The sequence below is a fragment of the Diabrotica virgifera genome, chromosome 10 (assembly GCF_917563875.1).
Source record: "Diabrotica virgifera virgifera chromosome 10, PGI_DIABVI_V3a".
NCBI classification, from domain to species: domain Eukaryota; kingdom Metazoa; phylum Arthropoda; class Insecta; order Coleoptera; family Chrysomelidae; genus Diabrotica; species Diabrotica virgifera.
Window position 1 is genome coordinate 42,479,928 of NC_065452.1, and position 25,792 is coordinate 42,505,719.

The 25,792-nt window shown below is 35.0% G+C and overlaps 2 protein-coding genes across 2 annotated transcripts in view; one reads left to right on the forward strand and one right to left on the reverse strand.

The window, feature by feature from the left end:
* Window positions 1–25,792, reverse strand: part of LOC126893421 (neurotrimin-like) — a 792,502-nt gene that overhangs the window by 576,279 nt on the left and 190,431 nt on the right. The window lies entirely within an intron of this gene.
* LOC114340208 (heat shock 70 kDa protein-like) overlaps window positions 14,149–25,792 on the forward strand; it is a 33,021-nt gene continuing 21,377 nt past the window's right edge. The window contains exons 1-2 of the mRNA XM_028290926.2: window positions 14,149–14,317; window positions 25,029–25,245. Of these exons, the coding sequence (XP_028146727.1) occupies window positions 14,297–14,317; window positions 25,029–25,245 (238 nt within the window). The 5' untranslated portion in view covers window positions 14,149–14,296. The remainder of the gene's footprint in view (window positions 14,318–25,028; window positions 25,246–25,792) is intronic.

A 25,792-nucleotide genomic window follows, 5' to 3' on the forward strand; every position in this document is an offset into this window, starting at 1 on the left:
AGGCATAGTGTGATGCCTAGTTATTTAAACTCGATCACGTGTTCTATTTTCTGACCTTCCAGCTCCAATTTACATCTTATTGGATCTGCTGTTATAACCATGCATTTTGTCTTTTGTGAGAAAATTAACATGTTAAATTTTCTGGCGATTATGTTGAATTGGTGCAGCATACGTTGTAAATCATCTTCACTTTGAGAGATTAGTATTGCATAGTTCGTACAGCAGATTATTTTAAGTTGTTTTTCTCCCATTTGGTATCCTTTTGTAGTTCTTACTTTTTTTATTATTTTGTCCATGATCAGGTTGAACAATAAAGGACTTAAGGAATCTCCCTGTCTTATCCCATTACCGGCTTCAATTGGGTCAGTTAATTCATCGTCCACTTTTACTTTTATTGTGTTGTTCTGGTAGATGTTTTCGATCGTTTTAATTATTTCTAGAGGTACCTCTCTCGAGTATAACAAATGGATAACGTCCTTTAATGTGACCCTGTCAAATGCTTTCTTAAGGTCCACGAAACATAAATATGCCGATTTGTTGTATTCCAACGATTTCTCTTGAACTAGTCTCATTAGAAATATAGCGTCAGTGCATGACCTTCCCGACCTAAAACCTTGTAGTTCTTCTGCTAATGTTATAATTTCATTCAATTTGTTTGTTACCACTTTGGTTGTTAATTTTAATGTTGTGTTTAATAAGTTAATTCCTCTGTAATTCTCCGGGTCCAATTTGTCTCCTTTTTTGAAGAGAGGTATTAGGATGCTTGATCTCCATTCTTGTGGTATTCTGTTTTGTTCTATTATTTTTTGTATTAGTTTTAATAGTAGTTGTTTAGTTAGATCTTGTACTCCGTACTTTAGGAGTTCGTTCGATATTCTGTCCTCACCTGGAGATTTTCTATTTTTTAATTTTCTTAATGCCTTCTTTACCTCTCCCTCCTTGATGTTTATTTCTTCGTTTGTTGTAACTTCAGGTGTTGGTGGTTAATTATCGTCGCCTTTAGCAAATAAAGATCGGAAGTAGTCTGCCCATGTTTCCTTCTGAATGTGTTTCATTTTTATTAATTCGTTCATCTCCTTTCTTTGCCCTCTGATCATTCTCCATATTTCTTTTTGTGTTCCGTAGAAATCGTGTTCCATCTGTTTTGAGAAACTCTGCCGGTTTCGTTTCTGATTCGTGTGTAGTGGTTGTATGTATGTTGTGTTTGTATGTCTGTTGTGTTTGTTTCGTTCTGTATTGTAAAAAGGCTATCTTCTTTTCTTCACATTTTACCTTAACTTCCGCTCTAAACCACGAGCTTTTCTTCTTTAATATGTGAGTATTCGTTACTTTTCTCTCTGCAAGTGATTCTGTTGCAGCGTTGATTATGTTCTATTTGAGTTTTTGCCAGCTTTCACCGATGTTACCGTTTTCTAATATTCTATTCTCAGTAATCTTCTCTGATATTATTTTCCTGTGTAAGTGTTCCGTGGATTCCGTATGTAGTCGTTCGACTTTTATTTTTGTTTGTGTTGGTGCTGCCCTCTTGGGTGTGAAATATTTCATAATGATTCCTATTTTACATAAGATTAAGCTATGCTCGCTCCCTACATCTGCTGAGTTGAGGCATTTTACCTCGATTACTTTTGATGGATGTAAATCTCTATTCGTTACAACATAATCTATCGTAGATCTTTGTCCACGGGTGTATTTTGAATGTATATTTGTGTTGGCCTTTGTGCTCAAAAATGTGTTGTTTATTCTAAGTTCGTTATTTGTGCAGAAGTTTATCAGCAGTTCTCCATTTTCGTTTTTAACATTTTCATTTTGTTTTTGCCAGTACCGGAGCTAGGGTGTAAGGCGCCCGCCTGCAAAACTAGCATAGGCGCCTATCGGTTTCTTTTAAATTAGTATTTTGTATAGCACCAGCAGAAAAAAGCTCTATTTGGCGCCCATTAAGCAGGGGCGCCCGCCTGCAGTGCATCCCTTGCAAGCCCGTTATCGCCGGCCCTGGTTTTTGCTTAATTCCGGGTATTACTTGGTTACCTATTCTAGCGTTAAAATCCCCCAGTATTATCATCTTTCCACTAATTTTATCTACTACTTGTTGTAATTCGTCATAAAAGATTTCCCTTGTCGTTTGACGCTTGTTATTTTCTGGGCCGTATACTCCGATGCTGTTTAGGTTTTCCTTTTCCATTCTTATTTTTGTTGTGACAATTCTTTCCGATATATATTGACACTCTTTGATGTGATCTTGGTTTTTTGATGTATTAGTAATTCTACACCTTCTTTGGCCCTGTTTTCTTTTGCTACTCCACTGTAGATTAGTATATATTCGCCTAATTTTGATTGGCCTTTTCATTCCTTTTTTGTTTCCTGTATAGCGCATATATCTATTTGTTTCTCTTTTAATACTTGGGTGATTTCTTGATCTCTAGTGTTGAGTGATCTGACGTTCCATGTGGTAATTCTCATCAATGTTTTTCTTTTTTCCTTATTTCTCGCCATGGTCGTCTTCATATAATCAATCCGGTTCCGAGGCTTCACATTGTTTCTTTGAGCAGTATTCGTTCTTCCGATTGGTAGGTTGCTAACCTTGCCAATCAATCCTCCACATTTTATCCGGGCTTGGGACCGACTGTGGTAACCGCAGAGCTACTCGATCCACCCTGAAATTACCCCAGGCAGTGTAATTGATTTTTTGTCGGTTAAAATTATAATGAAGTGTACACATTTTTTACCGTACCATTTGGGCTTATCCAGGTCCATCTTCTGCTTGGCTTTTTGTAGAAGAAACAATGCATTATGCTGCATTATATAAATAAATACTTAGTTAGAGATAGATAAATCATCATCATCAGTAGATCAACAACCCTTTTTGGGTCCTGGCTTGTTCTAGGATTTTCCGCCATTCTGTTCTGTTCCTTGCTTTGTTCTTCCAGTGGGTAATCTCAAGTGTTTTCAGATCTTGTTCCACTTGTTCCATGTATCTAAGTTTGGGTCTTCCCTTTGACCTTCTCCCTACTGGTGTTTGCTTCATTATGTGTTTTGTGTTTCGGTCTCCAACATTCGTTCAACATGGCCCATCCAGCGCAGACGTCCGATCTTTATGGATGTTATGATGTCGGGTTTGTTGTATGCTGCGTATAGTTCAAAATTATATCTTCTGTGCCATACGTCATTTTCTTTCACCCCCTTATATATGTGCCTAAGGATTTTTCGTTCAAACGTACCTAATAAGTTCTCATCGCTTTTCGTTAGTGTCCATGTCTCTGATCCATATATAAGGACCGGTTTTATCAGGGTTTTGTATATTTTGCATTTGGTTTTACTCGTGATGTTATTAGAACTTAGATGTTTAATGAGTCCATTATATTATATTTTATTAGCAATATGTATCCTTCTCTTAACTTCTTCGCTGACATTGTTATCTGCGGTAACTAGTGAACCTAGATATGTAAAATTTTTTACGCTTTCGATGTGATAGTCTCCTATTGTTAGATTCTGTAGGTTTCTTTCGCCTGTCGTATTCGTTCTTTCGGCTTATCCAGGTCCATCTTCTGCTTGGCTTTTTGTAGAAGAAACTATGCATTATACTGCATAATATAAATAAATACTGAGTTAGAGATAGATAAATACGTATATATAAATAGAAGCAAGTGGATGTATGTGTTTATATTTCCCTGTTGACAAATTTGAATTAAATTCAAAGAAATTTTACTTCAAATACACTGTTAGTGGGAATTTCTGTTGGAAAATTAAGTTGTTACTCAAAAAGAGAATGTTGTGGCAATGGAATTGACAAAGAGTTTCGGTATCTTTGTAGCCGACATTTGCGGAATAAGAGTGTTGTGGGTTTCGCTTTGAAACTTAATAAAGAATTCATTTTAGAAATTAGGGTCGGTGAAAATATTGCACCGAAAGCAAAGCGAAGCCAATTCACAACTCGCAAATGCTAACTGAAATAATGGATTTCAACTGCATACTTTAGTTTAAAATAAAGGAAGTTGCTCTGCGTTTTATGTTATTTTTTTACACTTCTCCAAGAAATTAACGCACCCCTTAAAAATTGGTCATTTTTGATATCTCGAATTTCCTAAATCTGTTGTCCGATTTAAGTGATTTTTTTAATATGTTATAGCCTTATTCTTTAACAAAATCGCTGTGATAATATTGTTGTTAGACAGGTAAATTGTCATTCTGTAGATTGGAGCTAAAAGGGCCAATGTAAATTTTGCTGTTTTGAGTAAACCAGTGCAATAAACATCGTTCGATACATACTTTATATGCTAAAACGGTCAATGCCAAATTCATCCAGAAAGCCGCAATATTAGTGTCATGGTGGCCAATGTCATAATGAAATAATTCATATCAGTTTCGGTTAAAAGGGCCAAACTTGACATTGGCCCTTTTATACCCGTGTTGAGCTGCCCCCCCCCCCCACTTGCAAAAATTAAAAAACAAATAGCGCTGATTTATGAACTATCTATGAGCTTTCATATTCCGCAAATTAAAAATTTTGAGCTCGTTACACTGAGCAGGAATTTAATATTTTAGTGGGCGCAGCCCCCCACTACTTAAAAATAAGGATATTGAATCGATATTTGCGGCAGAATTACGAGCTATTTGTGAGCTCTTGAAATGTTATAGTTTCGATTTTTGAGCTCACCCCCTTCACCCCCAAACAACCCTTTAATTGATTTAACTTAAGAGAAACATGCTGAAAAGAATTAAAATATATCGTATCGAGGATATAATTCCTATAGCTTATATTCTAAGAAGAAACTCTTCAATCACGCGAATTTCAATTATTGAGCTACAACCCCTTTGCAAGAAAACCACCCTATCTTCCCGGCTTAAGAGAGAGAGAGAGAGAGAGAGAGAGAGAGAGAGTTGTACATAAAATGCATTAAATTAATTATTTGGCGACTACATATTATTTAATAATTTTTGAGCTCCCAAAATACGCGCATTTAGATCATTAAATTGCAATTCCTTTTGTATAGTGCAGTCAATGAAGGTAAAAATCAACTATTACCTTCAATTTCGGTGACCCTTATGAAACTTATGAAACAAAGGTGACATGGTGCCACCTTGCGCCTTTACCCTGAGGGTGGATACCGCCCTTTCTCGGGGGTGAAAATTATTTTATTAAAAATAACTCCACAAATCGATAGAAGGACAAATTATAAGCAAAATCTATAAAGTTATTAAAATATGTCAATACTTTTTGAGTTATTAAAGATCAAAGATTTTAATTATTCGTGAAAAAAATGCATGCTTTAAAGCGATTTTTCGTAAATAACTGAAAAATTGTAAGTTTTTACAAAAGAGTTAATAGTAGCTTAATTCGTATAGCTTATATTCTAAGAATAAACTATTAATCACGCGCATTTCGATTATTAACCCCTTCGCAAGAAAATCACCCCATCTTCCCGGCTTAAGACAGGGTTGTACTTAAAATGAATTAAATTAATTATTTGGCGACTACATATAGTTTAATAATTTATGAGCTCGCAAAATACATGCATTTCAATTATTGAATTGCAATTTTCTTTCTATAGTGCAGTCACTAAAGGTAAAAATCAACTATGACTTTCGATTTCGGTGAACCTCCATTCATTTTCACAAAAATTGGTTAGTGGATAGCGCATACCTTAAGAAACAAAAATAATATGTACCAACTTGCAGTTTTAGCCTGGGCTAGATATCGCCCCTTCTCGGGGGTGAAAATTACTTTATAAAAAATAACCCCACAAATCGATAGAGGGACAAATTCTAAGCAAAATTTGTTATATAATGTTATTAAAATAAATAAACACTTTTTGACTTAGTAAAGATAAATATTTAAATTTTTGTTAAAAAAAAATGTATGGTTTGAAGCGATTTTTCATAAATAACCCAAAAACTGTAAAAAAAACTATTTTGAAAGCTAAACTGAAAACTGTTTTTTACAAAAAAGTTTTCATCACTAAAATTGAAGCTTATAAAAACTATATTAAATTCCTTACTTGTAAAACCATTTAATGTTAATTTAAAGTAAGTTACTTATAGGTTATTGACTGTATATTTTTTTCTACGAGTATTCAAATCTAAGGATCCAAGGTTAAATAACCGGAACACGATGGATTTTATAACACTTAATAAATACTTGTCAAAGAACTTAGAAATACCTATCAAATGAGCTAACTATTTGAAAGGTAATTTCAGGAGCTATAAAACTGTATTACATTTAATCTTTCAAATACTTTTTAGGATAATAGGGATAATATGCATTCTAAATCAGTCCAAACGTTTAAGGTCATTACTTATGCTAAAGTAAAGAAAGTTTTATTGGGATTGTTAAAGATTTTAATTTTTGTGGCAATTGCGTTCGTTTTATTTTTCACTTTTTACTAAAAAATTCGAAAGGGTTCTATTATTTTCATGTTCATTTGCTTAATTTTGATGATATCAACTTATTTCGGTGCTCATTTAATAGGACAAAACCAGTTGTTAGCAAATTCTATAGAAGAACAGGAAAAGAAGTTCCAACGGTTAAGACATAATGAAGGAAATCAAATCACACGAACAAAGAATTGTAAATCATAATATAGTGAAAAACTTTCCAGATAAAGCTCCGGAAGAAAGTGATTTTTCAGAATATTGAAAGTTTCTTGAGACAGTTTCTTCCTTAATTTATTAATAATAATTTTATTTTTATGTATCTTTTACTACAATTTGTATCTTCCTATTATTAATTTTAATTTCTGTCATTTTTGCCTACAATTAACTATATTGCTACATAATAAACTATTAGTTATTAAGCCATTATGGTTATTATTTTTCTAGTTATAATAACGAATGTCTCAAAAGAAAATAAATACAAATAAAAAAATTAGACATAAGGGCCAATGTCGTTTTTTTTTTAATTTTTAAATCCAGAAAAAAATAAAAACACAGTCTTATTCTGTTTAAATATATTATCCTCTGGGCAAATTTTGATAACTACAGCCTGCACTACATTGAAATTACAAATAAAAGTACCTATTTTCGGCAAAAACTTCAACTGCAGTTTGATCAAATGTAAAGGTTTTGACATTGGCCCTGTTAGAACCAAACCACAGCATTGTATACCGAGTGTACCCATCAAACTGATTTTTTCTCAAAGTTCGCGTGTCCCTGTGGAATATTCTACCATTTATAAAATACTGAAATTAAAAACTAACTATAGCCTCATGTTTTCTTAACATGTTGTTTTCTTATTCATGCATGAAAAAGTACTCAAAGTTTGCTTTTTAACTTATGTCCACAAATGCTTCGTTTCCGAGATAAGGGGTGTTGAAATATTTCTTACAAACTAGCTATTTATTTACTGCTCTAAAACGGCGCGCATACTGTTAATATGACCCTATTATAATTATGTGCGTCAATGGTGAACATAAAATTCTTACTTGTATGTCAAAAAATGCGCAATAACTCCCACTTAAAACCCACCAAATTTCATTTGCCTGTACACAAATTTTTAGAAAATTTATAAAGACTGACCTTTCTAGTTATTGTCCTGAATCGATTCCTTAGTTTTTGCTACCATATGGCGAGAAAACCCAAAATTCACGAAAAAGTGACATTCCTTGTTTTTCCCCTGTAGTCTTCAAATTATTTAATTGTTACACATACGTGTTTTTGGTGTTCAATTCCTGGACTTCTTCTTCTTGTGGTGCTTTCTCTTTTAGTGGAGGTTAGCGACTACACTGGCAAATATGTCTCTGTCCAATGCGGCTCTAAACAAAGATGTTGAATCAAGGCCGGTCCAGTCTCTGATATTTCTAAACCATGAAATCTGGCGCCTACTGGGACCCCGTTTTCCTTCAGTCTTACCCTGGATGATCAGTTGCGCGAGGCGGTACTTTTCGTTTCTCATTATGTGTCCCAGGTAGCTAACTTTTCTGACTTTAATGATTTTTAGCAGTTCACTATCTTTACCTATTCTCCTCAGAACATCTTCGTTGGTGGTGTGGGTTGTCCAAGGTATTTTCAAGATTCGTCTATAAAGCCAGAGTTCAAAGGCTTCTAACTTGTTCATCAGTGTTGTGTTGAGTGTCCAGGCCTCCGTTCCATACAAAAGTATTGACCACACATAGCAATGCAGAAAACGACATCTAAGGCTGATACTAATGCTCCTGTTACAAAATAAGCTTTTCATTTTGATAAAACCCTGTCGGGCTATCTCTATTCTCGCCCTTACTTCTTGCTTATAATCAAGTTGATTGTTGAACCAGCAACCAAGATATTTGTATTGGCTTACATATTCAAGCTGTTGGTGTTTCACATATATTGGAAGAGGTAAATTTTTGTTCCTTGATATTTTCATAACTTTGGTTTTCGCAGTATTGATCTTCATCCCCATTTTTTCACAACTCTCAGTAACCCTATCCAACAGTATCTGCAGACTATGGTCCGAATCAGTCATTATTACCGTGTCATCTGCATAGCGGATGTTATTTACTCTTTGGCCGTTTATCCTGATTCCTTCTAAAGAGCGCGATAAAGCGTTCGCAAATATTACCTCAGAGTAGACGTTTAACAGTATGGGTGATAGCACACAACCCTGTCTAACACCTCGTTGAATTTCAATTGGCCTTGACGTGTTACCATTGGTCTTTATGATTGCTCTCTGATTCCAATAAATAGCCTCTATAATTTTAGAATCTCTTTTGTCGACTCCGATGTCGTTCAATCTCCCTATTAAGGTCTTGTGCTTCACCCTATCGAACGCTTTCTCAAAATCTATAAAACAGACAAAAAGGTCTGCTTGCTGATCTTTGCACCTTTGTGCCAGGGTTTGAAGACAGAATATTGCTTCTCGTGTCCCCATACCTTTTCTGAAGCCAAATCGTTCTTGACCGGTGACCTCGTCACATCTTTTATATATTCTGTTCTGTATGATTCGCAAAAAAAGCTTCAGAATGTTATTTAATAGACTTATAAGGCGGAAGTCCTGGCAACATTTGGCGTTCTTCTTTTTAGGTAGTGGTATGAAGACGGATTCAAGCCATGTTTTAGGGATTGCCCCTGTATTGTAAACATTATTAAATAGTCCAAGAAGGAGGTCTAAGTTTTCCTCGTTGATTAACTTCAATAGCTCAGCTGGTATTTCATCTTTTCCTACAGATTTGTTGTTTTTTAGTTGACGTAGAGCATATTCCAGTTCAGACTTCAGTATTGGAGGACCTTCGTCGTTTTCTTTATTTAATGTAGGAGGTTCTCTGATGTCATAGAAGAGTTCCTTTATATAGTCTTCACACATGTTTATTTGTTCTTCAGGGCTTGAAATCAGTTTGCCTTCTGCGTTGGTTAGATTATTTGGTCCTTGTGAGTATGTCGTGCCTGTGAATTCCTTGAGTTTCTTATGAAGATGGAAGTCATCATGTTTTTTATATAAGTTTTCGATCTCTTCACATTGTTCTGTTATCCATTTTTCTTTTGCAATTTTTATTTTTTGTTTAATGGTTCTATTTATTGCTTTGTACATTGCATTGTGCTGTTTGCATTTTCTTCTTTTATCCATTAAATCTAAATTCCCTCTGTCATCCATCTTTGTTTCCGTGGTCGTTGTTCTGTTATCATTTCGGTTGCCGTTGCAAGGACGTGTCTGATTTCCTCCCAGTTTTGTTCTATATCTCGTGCTCTGTCTTCCTTGTTGGTAATTTCTTTAAGTTTGTTGTTCAGCTGCTCTTCTGTTTTCTTTTTGGTTTTTTCATCATTAAGTTGTTCGGATATGCGTCTAATAGTCTTCTTTTGTGGTGGTTTACATATTTTTAGTCGCACTTCCATCTGCGCCACTACTGGATTATGATCGGAACCAATGTCAGCACTAGGGAAAGTTTTTACGCTTTTGAAAGAGTTTCGGTACATTTTATTGACAAGAATAAAGTCAATTTGGTTGCGGACGATGTTATGTTCTCTATCCTGTGGGGACTTCTAGGTATATAACCTTCTTGCTGGTAGTCCAATTATTTCTCCCGAGTAAAGTTAACATGGCGCAATCCAAACATAATCAGACTATTACTGATCATGGATCTCGGAAACCAAGATCCGGCAGGGAAGGGTGCGCACCAGACTGTAGGGCCTTCCCGGTCGTCACCACACGAAACCCCTACAATTTAAAAAGTACGACAACTTTAAAAATATCTAGCAGTACAATCAGATTAGGCACATGGAATGTTAAAAGCCTCTATGCAGCAGGCAAGCTCAGTAACTTAGTTCACGAGGTTAAACGCTTAAAAATTTATATAATGGGCATAAGTGAGCTCCGCTGGCCTGGAGTGGGAATATGTGAACAAAATGAAGGCACACTATACTATTCTGGAAGTGTAGAAGATGACGTACATCATAGGAATGGAGTTGGCATATTTATAACATCTAAATTCAAGAAATATGTAAAAGATTTTGTACCTGTAAACGACAGACTAGCGATACTCCAATTAAATAGTAAACCATTTAATGTCAATGTTATCCAGATATGTGCCCCTACTTCAGAAAAGAAATATGACAATGATGTTGAATCATCTTATAGTCAATTAAAACAGACACTTAACAATCTAAAAAGGAACGAAATCACATATATTATTGGAGATTTTAACGCGAAAATTGGTCAAGGACGAAGATCTGACCTGATAGGTGAATGTGGATTAGGGGAGAGCAATGAAAGAGGCGATAGATTATACCAGTTCTGTCAAGAACATGACATGATAATCGCAAATACATGGTTCAAATTACACAAAAGAAGATTATATACATGGAAGGGACCAGGAGATAACTCACTTCATATATTTAGAAATCAGATAGATTATATTCTAGTAAACAAGAGATTTAAGAATGGTGTCAAGAGATCAACGACATATCCTGGTGCAGATATCGGTTCAGACCATAATCCTCTAATAGCTGACATCCAAGTGAAGCTCAAAAAAGTCGAAGAAAGCCCCAAAACACCAAAATTACATATATCAGCATCCAACAAAACGCTAATAGAAAATGACCTGAATAATCAGCTAAAGAATTCAACAAATGAAAACAATACAGAAATATGGAACACGTTTAAAGATCTTACCTGGAAAGTAATGGAAAAATATACAACAACGGTGCAGAGGCACAACAAACAACAATGGATGACTGATGAAATCCTGGAATTGATGGAGCAGAGAAGAAAACTGAAAGATAACAAAACAGAATACAAAGAAAAACAGAAACTAATTAAACAAAAAATAAAGGTAGCTAAAGAAAAATGGATGGAGGATAAATGCAAGGAATTAGAAAAGTTGAATGAAAAAGATGATACGTTTAATATGTTTAAAAAAGTTAGAGAAGTAGCTGGTCTTTATTATAAGAAAACTCCACATACTATAACCGATTCGTCGGGAAAAATGATAACAGACGAACACGAAATTCGAACTACCTGGTATAATTATATAAATGAACTGTATAATGATGATAGACCCGAAGAACTGGACACTTTAGATGAAGGTGAAGGACCAGAAATACTAAAATCAGAAACACAACATGCTATAAAATTGGCAAAAAACAAGAAAGCCGTTGGTCCCGACAACATACCTACAGAAATGTTAAAGCTCATAAATGAAGAAAACATTGGAATACTAGTCAAACTTTTCAATGATGTTTATTGGACTGGCGATATCCCTGAAGATTGGTTAAAGTCCGAATTCATAACCCTACCAAAAAAACAACGTCCGAAAAACTGTAGCGACTATAGAATGATAAGCCTTATGAGCCACACCTTGCAAATCTTTCTACGTGTCATCCACAGTAGAATCAGAGATAAATGTGAAGAAGACCAGGATGAAACACAATTTGGCTTCAGAAAGGGACTGGGAACCCGGGACGCACTCTTTGCACTAAATGTGTTATTTCAGAAATGCCGAGATCAAAGGAAAGACGTCTTTGCTGTATTTATTGACTATGAGAAGGCCTTTGATCGAGTACAACATCACAAATTAATTAAAATATTAAAGGATAAAGGAGTTGATAGTCAAGATGTGCGAATCATAGAAAAATTATACTGGCGTCAAACAGCGACAGCTTGCATAAATGGGAAAATCAACAGAAATATGCAAAATACAAAGAGGTGTCAGACAGGGTTGTATACTGTCCCCACTGTTGTTCAATTTGTATTCAGATAGAATATTTAAGGAAGCGCTGCATAATTTGGAATGGGGTGTGAAGGTTAATGGAATTCTGATAAATACAATCAGATATGCAGACGATACAGTTATTTTAAGTGATCATATGAATGGATTACAACACCTTTAAATGTCATTGATACAGTGGGAAGAGACTTTGGCCTAAATATAAACTGTTCAAAAACAAAATACATGGTATTTAGCCGTTTAGCCCATCAAGATTCACGTTTATATGTTGATGGTCATATAATTCAAAGAGTACCCAGTTTTAAATATCTTGGTTGCCATATTACTGAACAACTAGATCCAGATAAAGAGATAAAATGTAGAATCGAGATAGCCTGCACGACATTTTTAAAAATGAGGTCATTCTTCTGTAATGATACCTTGCAACTTCAACTTCGAAAGCGCATGATTAAATGCTACATTTGGTCAGTCCTCTTGTATGGTGTCGAAGCATGGACATTAAAAATATCCACCATTAACCGTTTGGAGGCCTTTGAAATGTGGCTGCACAGACGTATTCTGAAAATACCATGGACGGCTATGCTGACAAATGTGGCAGTCCTTAAGAGAGCAAATGCTACCCGCGAGCTGCTTGATAACATCAAATATAGAAAGATGGCCTATTTTGGACACGTAGTAAGGGGAGACCGGTATAATATTCTTCAACTTATTATGATGGGTAAAATCGAAGGACGCAGAGGAATTGGTAGAAAGCAGGCCTCTTGGTTGAAGAATATTCGGGAGTGGACAGGAATAAAGAAAGCAAAACACCTATTTAGAATAGCTCGAGACAGAGACAGTTTCGCCATGTTAATCGCCAACGTCAAGGGGACTTGATAGGGCACGTTAAGAAGAAGAAGGTGGTAGTTTAAACCAGGTGTTAGTAATTACATACTCACGTTGCTGACAGAATTCTATCAATCTGTCGCCTCTGTCATTTATTTTACCTAGTCCCCATTTGCCAGCCACTTCTGGCACTGGTTCATTCCCAACTTTAGCGTTAAAGTCTCCCATTATAATGGTTATTTCAGTTTTTCGAACTAGTTTAATGATGGTTTCCAATTCTGTGTACCAGCGCTCAATTTCAGAATTTGATTTATCAGCAGTTGGTGCGTAAGTCTGGATTATATTTATATTCATGGGTTTTCCCTGTAGTTGTATCAGTATTATGCGGTCAGAATGGGGGACAAAATTTATTACTTTTTCAGCGAGTTTCTTAGTTAATACTATTCCTACTCCGTTTCTGTGGTCTTTATCATTGCTTCCGGAGTAGAATAAGGTTCCATTCGCGGTTGCACATTTTCCCGAGTGTGGCCATTTCGTTTCACTGATGCCGAGGATTTGTATCTGTAGGCGTTTCATTTCTAAAGTCGCGTTATCCAATTTTCCTGCTTCAAAAAGAGTTCGTACATTCCAGGTCGCAATTTTGAGGTTTTTAAGGTAATGATTCCTCCCGGGGATTCTTAGCATCGGGGATCCCGGGGATTATTTAAAACCTGCCGGGCACTGAGGGCCATTATATTTGAATTATCTGCCATGTAGTTGTCCTGGGAAAAATAATGGGGTGGTTTTCCCTTTGCCTTCCCCATGTTTTCTTTCAAGGTTGACTCCCTTAGCCATGTTGCTCCAGTTTTGAGGCGCCGGAGACCCGCCTTTTGCCTTCTGTCAGCTACTTAACGCACATCCATTGTACGCCAAGTATTACCAGGGTCACGCGACATAAATGTCTTCGTGGACGTAGGAGTAGGACTCGTTGGCAGAGCTGCTCCGTTTGCACGGATACTGACTCATGTCCGTAGTCAGTGGACCTTTCTCAGAGTTTTGTTACACTGAAAGCTATGGCAACCTTCAGCGCCTCCGAGGCCCCTTACCAACATTTGACCCCAGTTCCTGGACTATAAAGCTTTTTTAGAATTTAGCACAAAGTATTCGTTATTTTTATATCTCATTTACCTTAATTAGTTTTTAAATATCATTTTACCGATACTAAAACCTAATTGTTTTTAATTTAATCTCATGTTCAGACCACATCTATAAGCTAACTACGATTACCTACAAGAACGGTTGTAACAAAAACATTATAGTGTATGTACGATTTAATTTATTATAGTGCTCAATAATTGTTGTTTATGATGTCTAAGGGGTTTAAGGTAATTATTTATTCCTGTTTTATTCGTTTTAACCATTTGTACATTTTTGTATAAAAATTTCTTTTTAAATTACTTATTAAATTTTGTGTCATGTACATTTTAAGTAGAGTAATGTATACCTATTACTGTGCTTAATTATTTTAATTAATTTCATTCCACTTTTTGTATAGGCACTACCTAAATTGTCTCTCTTTAATAAAAACAAAAAATATATCTATTTAAATTGATAAGCACACTTCTCCCAGAAGGTCTTTAAAAATTGGTCATTTTTAATGTCTCGAATTTTCTAAACCTGTTGTCTAATTTAAGTGATTTTTTAATATGTTGGCAAACTTTTTGTGGTAAGGGCCACAAAAAGTTTTTGCTCTATTACTGAGGGCCGCAAAATTTGTTACCTACGGTAAAATTTTCAAATGCTATACTTTTTTTTACTATTTATTCTAATTTTGTTTAAATGACGTTCGCAGTGATTTAGGCATGCTACCCCCCCCCCCCCCTTCTAAATATCTATTTTTCGTTCACATTGCTATTAGTTACTTATATTTGAAAGGAAATTCCCTGCTTATAGATGCAAACGTCATACAGTGTGTCGCATTTAAGATGAAGACACCCCTATATTTCGGCTATCATACAGATTTTAAATGTTGATGGTGTACATTTTTTAAGATAGTCAACTGAAATTTAAATTTTAAACGCGGCCTACTGCGAATCCTCAGGGTGAATTTTCGATATTTTTCTTCGCGTCAGAGATGTCGGAAAAAGTTATTTGGAAAAGTTGTTCCAAATATTATAACATCACATACCCAATTTCATAACCAAATTCGCACTTTTAGTTTTTTCAGTATTTGTACTCCAGATCATAACGCTGGCCCGAGATGTATCTAGGGACAGCCAATTGTAGGTTTTAGGATCCTAACTACAAATACTGACAAAACTAAAAGGAATTTTTTCATGAAATTTGTAGGTCTGGATCCCGCGTACCAAAGAAAAGTAATAGCAAGCTGAAAATTTGTTAATAGCTTAAGGGTGTCTGGTCGGACAAACTTTGATATATTGGAACACTGGAACAGGGGAAGTTTTAATTGTGGAACAGGTTAAAAATTTGGAACGTCAGACTACGAAAACGTCAGATGTATTTTGTCCGACTGAACTTCCAATTGATTTGTTACCCTTTCATTAAACTCTCATGCAAAAATCAGACTGTTATTACTAACCAACATGATTTCTGTCCATTTGGCATGTTCTTCGTGTTCCACTCATTAAAATGCCCAGTTAGTAACACACACCAGTCTGATTTTTGGATGAGAGTTTAATGAAAAGACAACAAATCAATTGAAAGTTCAGTCCGACAAAATACATCTGACGTTTTCGTAGTCTGACGTTCCAAATTTTTAACCTGTTCCACCATTAAAACTTCCCGTTCCAGTGTTCCCATATATCAAAGTTTGTCCGACTAGACACCGTTAAGCTATTAACAAATTTTCAGCTTGCTATTAATCAACTTCTTTTCTTATGGAGGATCCAGATTGATATGTGGGGTTACATTAATATTTGGAGCAACTTTTCCAAATAACTTTTTCTGATATCTCTAACGCTAAGCAAAATATCGAAAATTTACCCTGTTTGTGGATTCGCAATAGGCCGCGTTTAAAATTTAAATTTCAGTTGACTATCTTAAAAATTGTGAAACATCAATTTGTATGACTGCAAAATTTCAAATGTGTATTTATTTTGATAGCTGAAATATAGGGGTGTCTTCATTTTAAATGCGACACACTGTATACATAAAAAATAAACAACGATATAGGCTTGAAAAAATTTTAAATCCCCTTCGTTATTTTGCTGTCTTTGAAAGAATTAAATAATAAACAAATATTTATGAAACATATTATTTATTATTTACAAACTAAATAATATTTATTAAATTTTGCAAATATTATTCTAGATAAAGATTTGTAAAATGCTAAAATATCTTCCTTTTGACATATTATGTGTCTTCCCTGTCAACTGGCACGGAATCAATTTGAACTGAAAAATGATTTCTGACAAGTGATAAGTAAAATGATATATTTATCTTCAAAATCTTTGAAATGATTTTCAAATTCCTTGAGGACCGTGACAAATTACAAGTTCTTCTTTGTAAACTTTTAACTTATTTTCTGGTACTTGCATTATTTAATGATTGAAAATGAACTATTTTTTTTCACTGTTATGATTAATGAATAGTTTGAGTTTCATTTTAAAAGAATTTATCTGTTATCATATTGTGTGCGTATCAATTTTTGCCCTGCAATGTAGTGCTTAAAATATTTTAAATGTCCAGTGTAAACGCAAAATCACCTGGATATTCAAAACTTAGTAAATTTAGAAAATTAAAAAATATGATTGTGAATATGAATGTGATAGAATCAGTAGTTTTGGTTCTAACTATCCCAAAAATGCTACGAATTCACGATGATTTAATTCTCGTGAACGAATAAAATTGAAAAAAGAATTAACAATATTATTTACAATTGAAATGACGTTGTCTACTTGCAAAATATTTGTGCACAATACTTGCTGATGACGCAGTGAAAAATAATAAATCATGTTCTGAAAATTGTTAATGAACATAATATTTAAGTTTTCTGGTACTAATGATTTTTTAATAAATTTGCCGAAAACTCCAGAAGACAAGGTAAACAGTAGGTACCCCGTCAAAATAGCGCCGTCAAAAAAGCTCCGATAAAATAGCCCCGACATAATATCCCGCACACAAAATAGCTCCGACAAAATAGCCTGTAGACAAAATAGTCGCGGAATAATAGCCCGCCGACAAAATAGCCCCGACAAAATAGCACCGACAAAATAGCTCCCTTCAGAATTCATCATGAAATAAACCGTTAAAGATATATTTTTTCGGAAATGGTAATTATCCTCTATTCAGATGTTTATCTTAACCACATTAAATAAAAATAGTCTTTTCAGAGAACTCGAGTCCAGTCTTCTCTGCCTCTTGGAAGTTTGAACTTTTAATCTAAGCGAAAATCAATGTCAATTTGTGATATAAAATTTTTTTTCTGTTTACGGGCAACAGTAAAATGCATTTTAAATTAAATCAATTACATACATTCTTCTTTTTGTCGAATAATTTAAATAAAAAAAATTTTTGGACACCTTGTATAAATAATTATGTAATTGTTTATACTACTAAAGAGAATTAAATAACCTTTCAAATGAGCTAGCACACGACCCCTATTCTCATTTAAAAAAATCATCGATTAGGTCATCACGCAAAGATGGATGACGTCACTAGTATGTCATATATAATAAGAATATCGTAATTTAAAATTAAAAATCGATCTATTTCAGGATTTTTCCTCAACGTCGCGGGTTTACAATATAACGAATTTATTCCTTCCATTTACACCATACTGTAGCTGAATTGCCAATATAAATGAGTCAGATTAAATTAAATTATTAGAAGAATTTTTTTACTGATCAACAACATTTTTGTTTAATTTATTAATATTTTGTATTTTGACAACGACGTCTGAAGTGGAAGTTGAAAGGTTAATAAAAATTTTTTTAAGTAAATTGTGGCTTATTTCCTAATTAGAATAGTAATTTAAAATAAATGGTACTCCGTTAAAAGGTACAACTTTTTATTGGAGGTGTTTTCTAAGAGGCTGTTTTAGTCGGGGCTATTTTAGCCGGGGCTATTTTAGCCGGGGCTGTTTTGACCGGGGCTATTTTGTGTGCGATCTATTTTGTCGGGGCTATTTTGGTTGCGGGCTATTTTGTCGAGCCTATTTTGGGTCCGGGCTATTTTGACGGGGCTGTTTTGACTGGGCTATTTTGACGGGTCACGACCCTGTGCACTAGGTATTCCGGAGATCACTTTCAACATCATATTCATTTTCAGCGACCCCAAAAAACCCCGAGTAACAAACTTGAACTCATTTCCGCCGATAATTGACGAGTTCTGAATTTTTTTATTGTCTGTTTGAGATGCATTTTAAGAATGCATTTTTTGTTGCAGTTTCTCAATATTATCTCATGTCTATGGGTCACAAAGTTTCCTGGCGCAAAAATCGAATAATTATTAAGATCCGTCTTGTCGTTTTTTTTTTTTTTGGAGGTAAGGCCGATTTTAGTGCTTTATTGCCTCGCGTATTACAGGCCTTCTAGGCCTAGGGCTTTAAAATTTTACAATTACAACTTTACAATTTTACATAATACACATGATAGTACAGTATGCGGCAAAATAAACAGTGCTGAAATGCATATCGAAATGTTTATGATTACAGTTGAGTCCGCGAGTCTTTACCCGTGCGTCATCATTTAAAGAATACGAAATAAGTCGGAAATCTATTTCACGCAACAATAAGTGACAGAAAGTGGCTACTGTTCCGATTACAGGTTTTATTATAAAATTTGACGTTATCAAATATATAGAATGTCAAATGTAAGTTTTGCTTCAACATTTTTGTGCAGAATTACAGCTACATTTGAAGTAGCTTAATAAATTCTTTTATTATTATTGATTAATAAATAAATAAACAATTTATAAAAAAATTCAATAACATATTTTATTTTTGTTATTTTATTCACTTTGACGGAAATCTAAACACAATCATTTCTTTACTGTGTGAATGACGTTAGCTTTGTATGTTTTAAATATTAATTGCCAAAATATAATTATTTACCTTAAAATTTCAAAGCCCAATATAAAATTAGTTTGAAAACAACTGTTTGTGTAATATAAAGAAACTTCAAAACGCAAAAATCGACAAAAACCGCAAAAAATTCAACTGACTGACAGCCACAAAAGTAAACAAAGCAGAAACGTCAAACAAATTGTGCTTAAAATATGAAAACATACCGAATCGTCTTTTTTTGTACCTATCTCTTTTCAATGCACTGAGTCTAGATGGTTCATAAAAATAACATGTGTTTTTACTTAATAACAAACGGCAGCTGGTTTGTCATAAGTTTCATGCGTGGAAGAGAATGATGCTAGATAAAAAGTATGTGTTTTATCTCGCCAGGTGTTAATGACGCACGGGTAAAGACTCGCGGACTCAACTGTATTTATGTATCTTATATACATGATATAGCCTTGCAAACATTATTTACGACGACGCACGTTCCTGATAAAATAGATGTTAAAGATGCCCTCCGCCCAGTGGTTGATCTACGGGGAGGGAAAATGGGAAAATTTCTCGCCCTAACAAGGTCCAAAATTAAAGAAAAAAATTGTTCAAACATAAAAATATATTAGCTGACATAAAGCCGAAACCACAGAAAGACAAATTCAACCCAATAAACACGGTAGTTTGGAAAATTAAGGGAACTTCATGCCTACTTGTTATTATTTATGTCTTTTATGTAATCCAAGTTTATCTTTTTTATGTCTTTTGTTTGGTTTTTCATTGGAACTGCTCCCCTAAGGCAAATTTCCCCTCCCAAGGTAAAGCTCTAGATCCCCCACTGCCTCTAGCACGAAAAAATCTTTAATTCTAGTCCACAATTCTGAAATGGCAGACAGTGGATCTGTCTGACTCCTTCAGCATTCCCCATATGTACGCATCTGGTGGCGTTAGTTCTGGTGAGTGGCAACTCCCAAAATGATCACACGGTATTCGAAGAGAGTCCCTGGCAGTGTGACAGGTTTTCCTGTCCTGCTGAAACTATTGTTGAATTTAAGCTTGGGCCGTTATTGTGACCTTTTCCGTATGACCAAAAATAGTACTCCGCCATAAAATTGTTTTCTGCAAAATTGAGAACCATTCTTAAGCACCTAACATTATCACGACATTCACATGTTATAACTACTTTCGGAAACCACTCAGTACGTTTCGGCCTGACACATACAGTGAACTCTCCCTTGAACGGACAGTAGTCGTCTGTCCGTTTAAAGGAGGTGTCCGTTGAAGAGAAAAAAAATGGTGACTTAAGTTTTTTATAATAAGTACATGTATGGATGACCACGCAGCATGGGTCTAGGACGTTTCATCGCCGCCGTTTCGATGCCGCCAGTTCATCGCCGGCCGATTCATCGCCGGCCGTTTCGATGCCGCCGGTTCATCGCCAGTCAGTTAATCGCTAACTGATATATTTCCGAATTTTCGACCAATTTTCGACAGTTACATTTATTATTTATTTTTAGTATTAATTAGGAATTCTAGGAAATGCGAGATATGACCATTCCCGTTGCCATACTTAATCTTTTAATAGACTTTTAAACTTTTATAATATAAAATATAATTTAACACTACAAATTTAATACTGTTTAGTATCAAATTTAGGGGAAATAGAAATAGAATGGTAAATTAATATAATAATATTTTTTATCTATTTATTTGTAATAAGTTTTGAACTGAATTTAACGTCGTGTCGTGTCATCTCCCATAATACAAGATCAACTGACTAACTGGCGATGAAACGGCCGGCGATGAAAAGGCGGCGATGAAACGTCCCATTCCGCGCAGCATTGTCTATGAACATTGATTATTGAACTTTTCGATTTTCTCTCTGCATTCTTCTATCAAAATACCATATTGGTACAAAATAGAATTATGATCATATCTTTAGAAGCCTTGCCTCCAATGCACCTTTCTCCTTTTCAGGGTATAAGTTTTCTTGGGTAATGCTCTAAACTCTAAAAAATAATCCCGTCTCATTTGCGTTAATAATATCTCGCGGTGAATACATACCTACACTGTCATTAAAATGAGCACTTTTCCTTCCAGTTTAAAACTACTAATAAATCTACAGCAGCTGCTTCGCCACATACAGATTTGAAGGAAATATTATGTCGCTTACAAAATTTCTCGGGCCATCCACCAGAAGCTTTCATATCAAAGCTTAGTTCCCTTGCAACTTCTAATGCCTTTTTTTGAATAATTTTACGAGAAACAGGAATATTTTTAGACCGCACTTCACAAAACCAATCGAAAACAAATATTTATAGGTCTAATGCAGTACCATCGGTTTTCAAAAATTTTCTTTTCGCTTCCAGGTTTCCGTTCTCCGAAAACTGATTGATTAAATCACTTTTATGTTTCAAAATTTCACTGGCTTGTGGTTTTCTAATTCCAAATTTTTCAGATAACTGTGTAACACTTAAATTATGTTTCTCTCCATAATGATCCACATCGACTTTTTCTCTCAAACTTAAAAAAAATCTAAAACTAGACAAAAAATTTATTATGAAATTTAATCCCAAAATAAGATTTTTAAGAAATCACTCCTAAAAATACAACGACGTGTATTGGATATGCTTAATCAGATGTTCCGTTTAGAATTCTTAAATCTTTATTCCAGTCAAAACACAATTAACAATTTTCTGTTGTCGCATTTCTTTCACCGACCAACAAAAACATTAAAATTTTATTACTTATGTAGTGTTGATAACGTGAACAGTATCAATTAGCATGTCGTAAACATCTGTATTGATTTGAAATAATAAATGAATTATATGATATACATAATATAGTTTTATATTGTAAAATATTTGGAAAAAAATGTTAATTTTTTTAGGTCTTGGACCTGGACATAGGCCTTCCTTATTTTTGTCCATTGTGCTCTATTTTGAGCACTTTGCAACCAATTTCTTGACATTTTCTTGAGATCGTCAGTCCAACGAGTAGGTGGTCTTCCTCTATATACTTCTTTTGTCTAATCTCGGTCTCCACTTAAGTAATCTCTTCGTCCACCTCCCATCACTCATTCAGTTCCATTTCAGGATGGCAATTCGGGAAATTACATTGGTAGATCCTGTTCTTCGTCTTCTTCTTTTCCTTTTTAAGGTGCCTATCCGTTCCGGATGTTGGCGATCAGCATGGCAATCCTAACTTTGCTTGCTGCTATTCTGAATAGACCGGTTGTCGATGTATTAAACCACTTTCTCAGGTTTTGAAGCCAAGATATTCTTCTTCTCTCTGGTACTCTCTTTCCAAATACCTTGCTTTGAAGAATTAGTTGCAACAAGCCATATCTCTGTTCGTTCCTCATAACATGGCCAAGATATTCTAGTTTGCGCTCTTTGATTGTGTTAATAATCTCGCATTCCTTGCCTATTCTACGTAGAATCTCAACATTAGTCACACGATCCACCCACGAAATTCTCAAAATGCGCCTGTAACACCACATCTCGAATGCCTTGAGTTTTCTCAAAGAAGCCTCGGAAAGTGTCCAGGCCTTTACTCTGTAACTCCGTATAATAACGTAGAAAATACATAGCATCTGATGATAGAGATTTTGCTAGCAAGAGGTAAATCGTGGCTTCTGAAAAGAGACTTCATCATTATAAACGCTGATCTCGCTTTTCCTATGCGTTGTTTTATTTCACTTGAGTGGTCCCACTGGCTGTTTATGTTGGTACCAAGGTATGTGTAGCTGTCGACTCTGTCAATTAGTTGTTGGTTAACCAAAAGCTGTGTATTTATTATTTTGCGCTTACTGACTACCATGTACTTTGTTTTTTTTTTGTATTGAGATCAAGTCCGTATTCTCTATTTATATCTGATATGCGCGACATTGTTCTTCGCAAACCATCTAGACTGTCTGCAAAAACTACAGCGTCGTAGTCATATCTAATGTTGCTCAGACGCACTCCATTGACTAATACGCCTTCCTGTAGTTCTCCCAGCGCTTGCTCGAAGATACATTCAGAGTATATATTAAACAGCACCGGGGACAGGATGCATTCTTGCCTCACGCCTTTATCTATGGAGACTGCCTCTGTCAATGGGTCATCCGCTTTAATATTGGCAGTTTGTTGTAATACAAATTATATATGATTCTTAAATCTCTATCATCTACTCCTGCTTCTTTCAAGGTGTTTATGAGTTTATCATGTTTTACTCTATCGAACGCCTTTTTGTAGTCGATAAAACAAATATACACGTCGCAATCAACATCCCTGCATCTTTGCATAAGCACTTGGACAGCGAAGAGAGCCTCTCGGGTGCCTAAGGCATCGCGGAATCCAAACTGCGTCCATGAAACCTGTTCTTCGCATTTTTTTATATATTCTGCCGTGTCACTTTCAGAAACGTTTTGAGTAAGTGGCTCATTAGGCTAATTGTTCTGTAGTATTTACATGTTTTGGCATTTACTTTTTTGGGTAAAGTTACGAAGGTCGACTTTAACCAGCTTTGGGGTATTTTTCCAGTTACGTATATTTTGTTGAATACAGTTGTTATCCATTTTATTCCGTGTTCATCCATAAGTTTTAGGAATTCTACATAAAACTGGTCAGGCCCTACAGCTTTACCATCTTTAGTTGTTTTAATAGCTGACTTCTTCAATGGTAATCGGGGGTCCTGTTTGGCATTCAGTGTCTTCAATGGTATTCTGCCTTTCATCTGCAAAAGTTACTTCCACATATTTCTTTCATGTGTCTAGTTTTTTTTTCCACACTTAACAGTAGTTTGCCTTGGTTATCTGCCAAACACCCAACTCTTCTAGGTTTGTATAAGCCTGCAGCTTCTTTAACTTTTTTGCGCATATTGAATGAATCGTGTTTATGTTGCAATTGCTGGTTTTCTGCACACTGTTCTCTTAGTCGTGTATCCTTAAGTTTTCCTTCGTCCTAAGTTTTCGTTTCTAACTGGGTCACGAAGCGATATACTCAGCATAGACCTGACCATTTTCCTCTGAGTTGTTGCAGCGTTTTAAAAGATGTAGCTGTCAATGCCAAAGTTTCGGCACCATAAGTCATCATAGGCAACACACACTGATCAAATGTTTTACGTTTTAAAGAAATTGGTATGTCGCTTTTAAAGGTGACTTTGAGTTTTCCATAGGCTGTCCATGCTAGGTTTATTCTTCTTTGTAGTTCGCATGTTTGGTTGTCTCTTGTGATCGTTATGTTGTGTCCAAGGTATATGTATTTTCCACTAGCTCTACTTCGTTGTCTCCAATATTGATATTTCCTCTAGGTACTAGGTTTCTCATGAATTTTGTTTTGGAGATATATATATTTAAGACCCTATACTGGCACACACTAACAGAAGTTCATGTAGCCTTGCACATATCTCCTTGAGGTTGTCAGGTAACAAAACTATGTCGTCTGCGAATTTCAAATTTGTTAATCTTCTACCGTCAATGTTTAGGCCTCTCTCTTCCCAGTTAAGTTTTTTACAAGCATGTTCTGGTACTGTCTTAAACAGTTTAGGCGATAAGGTATCGCCCTATCGGACTCCTCTGCCGATTGGGATATGATCCGTGTTTTTATGTAGTCTCACCGACATAATTGCGTTTTTGTATGTATTGTAAATTAACCTTGTGTATCGGTAGTCAATGCGGCATGCTTGTAGTGCTTCCACAATTTTGTCAAATTCTACTGTGTCAAAGGCTTTATGGAAATCTACAAAAGCCAAAACGAGTGGTCGAGTGTATTCGATAGTCCTTTCTATTGGATGGAAGGATAGGTAAAGAAAATCCGAGAAGAAGATGGAAGGTATGTGCGGCAGGAGAATTAAGAGAGAAAGATTTAGGTGAAAAAAATACGATGGACTGAAATGAGTGACGAAGAAGAATAAGAAACAGCGACCACTGAAAAGGGAAACCCTAAGGAAAAAGAAGAATAAATAATAGAATAAGAAAAGACCGGAAATAATATTTGCTATGTATTATACACTGAATCATTTCACACTGACTAAACATTTTAATTTTCACCCAATTTTTAACTGAATAATAATTGATTACCACTCATTTCTAGGCTGTTTTTGACGACCTTCCCATTGGTATCGACCTAGGGACAACATTTTCATGTATAGCAGTGTATAGAAAGGGCAAGACAGAAGTTATTCCTGACAAAAACGGTGAGAGGCTTGTGCCATCTGTAGTTTTTTATGATCCAGAAAATAAAGATAGAATATTGGTCGGAAAAGCTGCTGAAAAGGAAGGCCCGAGGCACATCGAAAACTGCATTAGAGGTAAGTTTTATAAAGAAAAAATTTAACATTGACACCAGCAAAAATAATATATGTATTGTTATATTTCTATTTGATATGAAAATTAAATTTTGATAATTATAGACAAAATTCAATTTAATATAAAATATTTTCAATTTTCTCAACCACGGGCATATAAATTTAGAACAACCTGTATACAACAAATTGTTATATTTAATTTTAAGAAGTGATTAAAACGATACTCGGAACAATGCGCTTAAAATAAAACTAAAGTGAAATCGAAAATAGGTCATTATCGTTGTTCGCGGAAGGTTCAATCATTAGCCGATGCTAAAGAAGACTTAGTGAAAGTAGATAATAGATCATTAAATGTTGTAATTAGTAGAAAGTAATTTTAGAATGGGAATTAACTATTTTCTTTGAAATCCATTAAGCATATTTAGAAAGTTTAAAAATTGGTTTTGAGGAATACTGCGAATGAGAGTTGGTGGTGGAATTTTGATTTGTGAATCTGGAAGGGATATTTAGAAAGGAGGGGAATGAATGACAAATAGAGATGAGAATGTTT